Consider the following 8,243-nt stretch of genomic DNA (forward strand, 5'->3'; position numbering starts at 1 on the left):
TTTTTTTTGCAGAGACAGGGTCTTGCTGTTGCTCAGGCTGGTCTCGGACTCCTGGGCTGAAGCGATCCTCCCGCCTCAGCCTCCCAGAGTGCTAGGATTAAGGTGTGTGAGCCACCATGCCCAGCCAAATATGTTTCTATAGTAGAACCTCTGATCAGGAATTTCAGTAAAATCAGATAGAACATAAATCAATAACTGTTAGTTTTAATCAAACGAGGTCAACTGCAGATATTAAAACAATTTCTTAAACTCCTAAGAATCAAAGTGAGGTATACTTGCTAATAAAATGTATTAAATCAAAGCCTGCATTTGAGGCTTTCTTTTCTAAATTCCTGCTGTATTTGAATTAAAGCATTTTAATGGTAGAAATGCCTAAGATGTTCTTAAGCCAAATACAGCTTGAGTCTTTCAGGGCTTTGTGATCCTAAACTGCTCAGTGGATCCTGGGCACTGAACCGTGGATCCCGACTTGGGGGTGACTTAAGAACGACCACCTTGTCCTGCTGACTCCCAGTGGCATCCAGTGTGCTCTCACCGCAGGTCTGTTACGGTGACGATGGCGTGTGTGTGCGCTGCCTGCTCGGTTCTGCGCACCACCCCTCTGCCTCTCCCTGCTGCGCAAATGCCGCCGGCCGAGAGAGAACAGCAGGCGGTGTTTGTGGTCTCTGTAGACTCTGGTCCAAACACAAACTAAAAACTCTCCATGGCAGTGGGTGCATTTGGAGTTTTCTCCTGTTACCGAAGGGAAGCTGGATCTTTGAGGGGTGGGTAGAGTCCACGGAGGCCACTAGGGAGTTTGAAGGGAAAAATGCGGAGAATTTCTGTCTGTAACTCTCACGTGAGCGTCTCATTCTTGTTTCTTTTTTTTTTTATAGGCATCAGTTTGTAGAGAATAATTTAATACTAAAAATGGGTCCAGTGGATAAGCGAAAGGTGAGTTGAATTCCTGTTGCTTTTCGTGCGAGTTGGTGTCTTTCTCCTGGTCCTAACTCAGGAGCAGATCTCCTTCCTCTGGCTCCTGCCACGACCTGTTGGACATACGCTTCCTTCATCTTGGTTCACTTTTTAGTGATCATCTCTAGCTTTCATAGCTAAGGAAGATTTAAGCCACTCAGGGGATCAGTTTGGAATCATCCAGGTAGGCAGCAAGCATCAAAAGTGTCTCACTCGGGAGCCCAGGTTCTCACTTCTACACGCTACTCACCAGTTTCAAGCTCTCTGTGAAGTTGAGGACTCTGATATCCTAGCAAGTAGTCTAATATTTCATTAGAAGTGTTTTTAAAGCACTTAAGGGTTGTTATTTACTGTGTTTTATGGATTAAATGGATCGTGTCAGAAAATATCAGAGTCCATGTGCTGGCCTGGGGCCCCTTCCAGGCACAGGCTTCTGACCTCCATTCCTGGCCAGGGTCCTCCTGGAGTGAGAATCTGTGAGCGGCTGAGGTGTGGCTGCTGAGGGCAGGCTCTGTGACTCAGGGGAGCAGTAGACCCAGCCATCGCTGGGGCCGTCTGCGCTGGCTCAGCAGCAGGCAGCTGTGCTGCTGTGTCTAAGACTTGAGCAGCTGGGCCCAGCTGGGGAAGAGGCGTCCCAGGTGAGTGGACAGGTGGCTGTGGTGGTCCCTGTACACCGAGTGACTCTGGGGACAGTCCATCCTCTGAGGTAGTAGTAAGTGCTATCAGCAACGACTTCGGAGACGTGATAAATAGCGTCTTTTTTTTTTTTTTTTTTTTTGTATCAGGGTTTATTTGCACGACGACGACAGTTATTGCTCACAGAAGGGCCGCATTTATATTATGTGGATCCTGTCAACAAAGTCCTGAAAGGTGAAATTCCGTGGTCACAAGAACTCCGACCAGAGGCCAAGAATTTTAAAACTTTCTTTGTTCACACGGTGAGCCTATTCCCAAGGATTCCTGTTTGCAGGGTGGTTGGAGGCTTTTGCACCCTTGAGGGGAAGCATCCAAGTGCTCTGGCCAGGGGGAGCAGCTGGAGTTGGGGCACCTGCCTCCCCCTTCCCTGCGTCCCAGGGGCCCATGCTAATGGCTCAGTACCAAGTGGGGCCAGGAGACACCCTATGGTTGTTTTTCAGTTTGGGGGTGACCTGAGGAGGATGGGTCTTTCACCCGTATATTTAATTTCTACATGTGTGCAGTGAAGAAACCCACCCTGCTGACGTGCTTCCAGAAGGTGCCTGCAGTGCTGGCAGCAGGACCACAGTTCCCTCACAGGCTCGGGGGTGGGTTCTGGTGGGCCTCCCTTGAGAACGGTGGATGGCTTCTGTCTTCGCAGCCTAACAGGACGTATTACCTGATGGATCCAAGTGGGAATGCTCACAAGTGGTGCAGAAAGATCCAGGAGGTTTGGAGGCAGCGATACCAGAGCCACCCGGATGCTGCTGTGCAGTGACGTGGCCTGTGGCCGGGCTGCCCTTCGCTGCCAGGACACCTGCCCCAGCGCGGCTCAGCCGCCATCCGGGACGCTTCCAGACCACCTGCCAGCCATCTCAAGGGGATCGCAGAAGGCGGAAACCTTGCAGCTTTTTTATTTAAAAGAAAAGAAGAAAAAAAATACCCAACCACACAAAGAACAAAACCAGTAACAAACAGGAATTCAGGGTTGCTTTGCTTGCTCTCTGTGCTCCGTGGAGGCTTCCACGTGCCCTTGTCGCCGTGGGGACCCAGCTCCATGCACGTCAGCCCAGTTCCCACCCAGACTAGTGGACAGACCTGGCATTACCAGCTTCTCCTAGCATCAGTCAGAATTGTGTGCTGTGCCCTCCCGCCCTGTGCTGGCCTGCCCTGGCCGAGGGTACCGGGTGTGTCTTAGCTCTTCCCCTCTCCTGACACATGATCATGGAACCCTTCACCAGGGAGGGAGCTTCTGCAGTCCCGCTGGGATGGCCATCAGCCCTGTGCTGGAGGGTTCTTGGCTTCTGTGCGTGTGCCCTCTTTCTTGCGTCCCTGTTGATGGCCCTTAGGTGTGGCTGGGCCCCTTGCGTGTCTCCGACATGGCTCTGGTGGCAGAATTTCTGTGGTCTCTGCCATCTGCAGGCAGACTCCACGCAGTGAGGAGCAAGAGGGCATGGAGTGACTTGGGCAGGCTGCTGAGGGGGTGGGGGGTGCTGCCCAGGGGCTCGGCTTCCTGGTTCCACTGAGCTTGTTGGTCTCTGGGGCTGGAAGCTGAGCCCATGCCCGGGAGGGGACGCCAGCAGAAGTGAGCCCGATTAGCACCCCCAGGGTCATTGCAGGAGAGACAGAGTCCTGCCCCAAGCCCCAGGTGAGGCCAGGAGGTGCCTTGGAGAATTCAGCCTGAGCAGATTGGGCCTGCTGGCCTCCACGGGGAGGAATGAGGCCCAGGCCCGTCCGAGAGTCTCTTGAAAGGTTTAAGCGTGCAGGCCTCCCTGATTGGTGAAGTAGGGTCTGAGGGAGAATCCTGGGATTCACAGAGCAGGGAGTTTTAGTCTCCTGCAGACAGCACCCAAGTGCAGGTGCCCAGTGTCACATGCACCCTTTTTGTATTATGGTTAAACATTTCTCAGAGCCGAGTTTTTACATCTCTACGTTGAAAACCTAAAAGCCTCCTTACGTTGCAGAGTCACCTAGTCCCATAAAGAGTGGGCTTTGCCCGTTGGTGTTGCATGGAAGGTGAGAATAGCGCACTTAACCTGGGCTTGCCTGGTCTGGTTTCCTCTGCTCCCCTTTGATGCGTTGGTGGTGGTGCACTGCTGTGTAGTACAGTTGGAACACATCAGTGTGTTGCCTTGCTGCTCCCCAGCTGGAGAGAGCTGCTGAGGCCGGGCAGGGCTGGGCCGTCCTGTTCCCAGGTGGGGGGCAGCCAACAGTCTCGTGGGGGAGAGGCAAGCGTTGCTGCCTTCACGGTCTGCTCACAGACATGCCTCTGACTCGAATGTGCCTGGTGGGTGAACAGCTTTGCCATTTCTGTAGACTTCCACGAAGGCACCAGCAAAAGGCCCACACAGAAGAGATTTCCGTAACCCGTCCTGTGCCCTCGTCCTCCATCTCATGTGACCCATCAGTCACCCTGTGTGCCAGGTCCAAATTGAGAGTAATGATAAGAGTGGCTCCTCTTAAACGGGGGCAGTGCAGATGTGGGGTGTTCTGTCGTGCTGGGGCAGTGAGGGAGCCCCAGTGACTATGAGTCGTGTGCATTTCCAGCATTGCAGGGAGCAGGACACTCTGGGGCCCTGCACATAGCCCTGGGCCTGTGGCCAGAGGCTGAGCCCCTCTCTTCCTCTTAGCTTTTGAAAAGGCTTGCCTGTGTCAGGTGGGTCTCACTTGGCCGTTTCTTTCAGGAATTTCTGTTCAAGCTTACTCCCCTTCATCAGCTATTTTATCCTTCTCAGAATGCCCTGCGTCCGTGTGTGCAGGAGCTGCTTCCTAGCTTTCCTGACTGCATACACGGATGCAGGAAAGACACCTTTCCTGGGCATCTAGTTACAGGGAAACAAGCAGAGCTGAGACTCAGCTTTAATAAGAGCACTTGGCTGGGCCGCTGGGGGAGAATCTTCTGTTGCATTCTTCCCTCTGGATAGCGCCACTACCTCCTGGGCTTCACCGACAAGCTCCATCTTAACCTCCAAAACCACAGAATTAGGGGTTCATAGCTGGCGCTCGCAGCTGACAGCTGAAACGTCTGCCCTGCCTGAGCTGATGCCAGCTGAGCCCTTCTCGTGGGTCACCTTTTTCCTCACTGAGTCCCTTTTTTCCTTGCCTTTAATTTTTAAAGGCCCATGCATATTCTTTTCTTACCTGTACTTATATCAACTGAAGTTTTATCCATCCCATCCTCAGAGCCATCACCTGGCATGCCAGGTGCCTTACGTTCTAAGATGAGACATGGGTGACAGTCTATATACATAGACATACATACATGAGAATATAATTGTTGATTTATCCAAGGTGAGAAAGTTAGTGCTCTGTTGTTTAATAGATCCAAAGAGCCATGTGTCAGTTACTAAGAGTGGGCAAGAGTAAATGTAAGTGCTGAGACCATACCCTGCGTGGCCTCTTGGTTCAGAGGGGAGGATGCCACCAGGAGGCTGTGGTCATTGTCAGCTCAGACAGCCCACTGCATCTTGCTTTTCCCTGGGGACACAGAGGAAGCCAGGTGTCAAAGGGTGGGTTTCTCTCCTTCTCCTGTGGCCAGGGCAGTGAGCAGTCCTCGTGTGGAGCACTGAGCCTCTCCACCCAGTGAGTGGCAGCATGGTGTGGCTGCCATTTGGAATCTTAACTTGTTGGAGGCCTGTTAAAAATTTGCTTTGAGGAGGACAGCTCATGACATGCCACAGCTGGGGAAACGTGGCCGACTCCAGCCCTCTTGGGACATGCTGTGGTATTTGTGGCCCATGCCCAGAGGAATTGTAGGGACAGGCCCATGGCTCAGACACCCAGGGTGCCTGCACAGGGGCTATGGGTGATTCTGTGCTTTCTTCAAACTAACATTTATTTTCTGAAAAAACCTGCTGTAGGCTCCCCACCTGGAGGAGACCACTGTGAACATTTTGGTCTCCTATGTCCTGCCCCCCCCCACCCCCAATTTGTTTGCTTTTTTAACTAAACTGGGAACATACAACATAAACTGTTTTGCATCTAGCTTTTTTCACTTGATTTTTTTTTTTAAGCATTTTCCCATGTCTTGAGTAATTTGAAAAACATGTTTTTAACGGTTGTGGAGTTGAATGGTTGTAAATTTTTTCATAAATTATCTGACCATTTCCCTATTGTAAACATTTACGTGGTTTCTGGCTTTTCATTATTTAAATGATGCTGTGATGAATATCCTTATAAATCTTTGGTTTTTGACTCTTTTTTTCCCCCCTTAGATGCCTAGAAGTGGTATTTTTGGTCAAAGAGTTTGTTCATTTTAAAGATACTACTCTCCTCTCTCTTGACCTCTTGACCTGATGCTTAGATGCTCAGAGTTCCATTAACAGAACTTCCTTAGCTGTGTCCTACAGATCCTGAACAAATCAGTTTCTGATAAGCTGTTTGTTCCAAAGAATGTTTGAATAAGACCACTCTTTTTTAAATGCTGAAATGATGTCATTACTGCAATCCATTCGTGACAGGTTTTTCCAAGAGCCAGTTTCCTTATTTACGTTGCAGGAATCTGGCTGTGCCTGCATGTTAGTTCTCCTCATCCCTGCTGCTATGGCTTTCAAGTGCTTGGTGATATTTTCAGAATCTTGTACTTTGTGTCCACAATGGTACTGAATTTGCATCTGCACAGTCAGCAGAGATAAAGTGTTGAACTGACCTTGCCACATGCTTAATGGGTGATTTGCGATTAAGTTTATAGACTCAGAAAGTACATTGGGCCATTTGGAATCAGTAGCAGAGCAAAAGCTCTACTTGGAAAAGAAACTGTGTAGATCATTAGATTTTACAGAAGCGTATTTGTTGTCCTCCCCCATTCCCCACCTCGGTAAGAAGGTTTAGTGGTTCAGAAGAGCACGGTGGCCAGGCCTTTTCATGGTAGAATGTTGTCGTCCTGGCTGGTATGGATTTAAGACCTTCTCTCCACTCCCTGCCCACAGTGTTGTAGGTTGCCTAGTTGTCTTCAAGTCCAGACCACCCAAATTTGGTTGCATTCTTAATGTCTCCACTTTTGTTGGGGTCCATTGATTGTGAAGGGGAAACGCATGAGACATATTTCTAGGCACCATGCTCAGTGCTACTCAACTCCACCAGAGATTATGGCTGAATTGTGCAGTATTAGGTCGCCTTCCCTCTGATGCCCCGAGGCCCCTCCCCTGGCTGGCCACAGACCCAGATTGCTCACTGCTGAGATTTTCAGCGGTTATAGCTGCAGTGAGAATATGGTGAAGGTACTGTTCTTGGAGATGTCGCCATAGCTTTTTTCCATTTTGTTTCTTTTCAAACCTAACATGAACCAATGGCGACTCAAGTGGGTGTGGCCCTTTCTTTGGCAGCGTACACCACAGAGGCCCTAGAATCAATCAGGGCTGGAGTCGCTTCCAGAGCCTCTGAGGGGCGCCCACTTCTTGCCCAAGATTGCAGGGTTATAAATCAGGCTGCCTGTGGAGAACCTCTCTGGGGAGGAAGCAAAGAGCAGTTTTATCTGCTGCTGAGATGGCCATGATGGGCAACTGAATGAGCTACGTGCATACCTGAATTTTCCCCATAACTCATTTCTTCAATATGAAGAAACACCAAACTATGTACAGAGAACTTTTTACAAAAGGCAAACCTTTTTTTAGCTGTGTAACCCACCCTAGTCTAATCGTCTGGCTGAGTGACTACTAATAGAGGGGTCATTTTGCTGGTGAAAGCCTCTATTACTGTAAGTTTGGAAGTTGGCAAAATTAAATGTTACAGTATTTAGAGCTGCTGCAGCTGTTCCTTAACAACATAAAATAGGATGAATCAATAGTATGTTGTTAGCCGTCTTTCAGGTTGGTGGCAGTCAGTTAGAACATGTGTAATATTCTCTACCTGGTCTGTAGCTGTAACTGTGATGTACAGGCAAAGCAAAAATTAAGAGAAAACTTATGAAAACAAATAATGCAATGATATTAGGATATACACTTTTGTATTTTTATTCTTATATAGGTTATTTGCTGGCTATTGTTGGCCTCTAGTTCAGTCTGTGTTATTTAAATTCTAATATATGAATTATTTGGATTGAATTCATGTTCGGGGCCACGGTGTTGTATGTATTGATGTACAGCCTTGAATGTGAATAATTATTGTAAACTATATTTTACAACTTTTTTTCTGGCTTTATTATATAAATTTCCTATTTGGTCAATGATTTAATCGTATAATTTAATGAATTTGTTTATTCTGTTTTTTTTTTTTCAAATATTTGTGCTTCAGGTGTAGTTACCGGATGATGAATTTTCCTTGTATGCTCGGTAGTCTTGTAATAAAAGCATGTAGAGTGTAGACGTTCGCTGGCATGGCTCTTCCTTTGACCGCGGTCTGGGGTGTCTGGAGCGGGATCGGCATCCACGCGCCGCTCGTGCGAGCTGAGGTCGGCGAGCCCCGCCGAACCCGAGGCCAGGCTCCGCCGCTGGCCTCCCGCGTCGGCGCTCGGGCCACGCGCAGCCCGCTCCGGCCGGAAGGGGGCACGACCGGTCGCTTTTCCGGACCGGAACTTCCGCCGCCCGCGTGACGCCGGGCGGGCGCTTTACGAGGGCGGACCTGTGGGCGGGACAGCGTTCAGGGGACGGTATTAAAGGCCGGACGCTTCCGGTGGA

At 49.5% G+C, this 8,243-nt stretch overlaps 1 protein-coding gene across 1 annotated transcript in view; it reads left to right on the forward strand.

The window, feature by feature from the left end:
• The window catches only part of PDPK1 (3-phosphoinositide dependent protein kinase 1), a 71,978-nt gene extending 64,049 nt beyond the window's left edge, over positions 1–7,929 (forward strand). Inside the window, exons 12-14 of the mRNA XM_012647751.1 lie at positions 876–933; positions 1,740–1,892; positions 2,291–7,929. Coding sequence (XP_012503205.1) covers positions 876–933; positions 1,740–1,892; positions 2,291–2,407 — 328 coding nt within the window. The 3' untranslated portion in view covers positions 2,408–7,929. The remainder of the gene's footprint in view (positions 1–875; positions 934–1,739; positions 1,893–2,290) is intronic.
• Positions 7,930–8,243: the final 314 nt, after the last annotated feature.

The sequence above is a fragment of the Propithecus coquereli genome, unplaced genomic scaffold, assembly GCF_000956105.1.
Source record: "Propithecus coquereli isolate 6110/MARCELLA unplaced genomic scaffold, Pcoq_1.0 Scaffold27, whole genome shotgun sequence".
Classification (NCBI taxonomy): domain Eukaryota; kingdom Metazoa; phylum Chordata; class Mammalia; order Primates; family Indriidae; genus Propithecus; species Propithecus coquereli.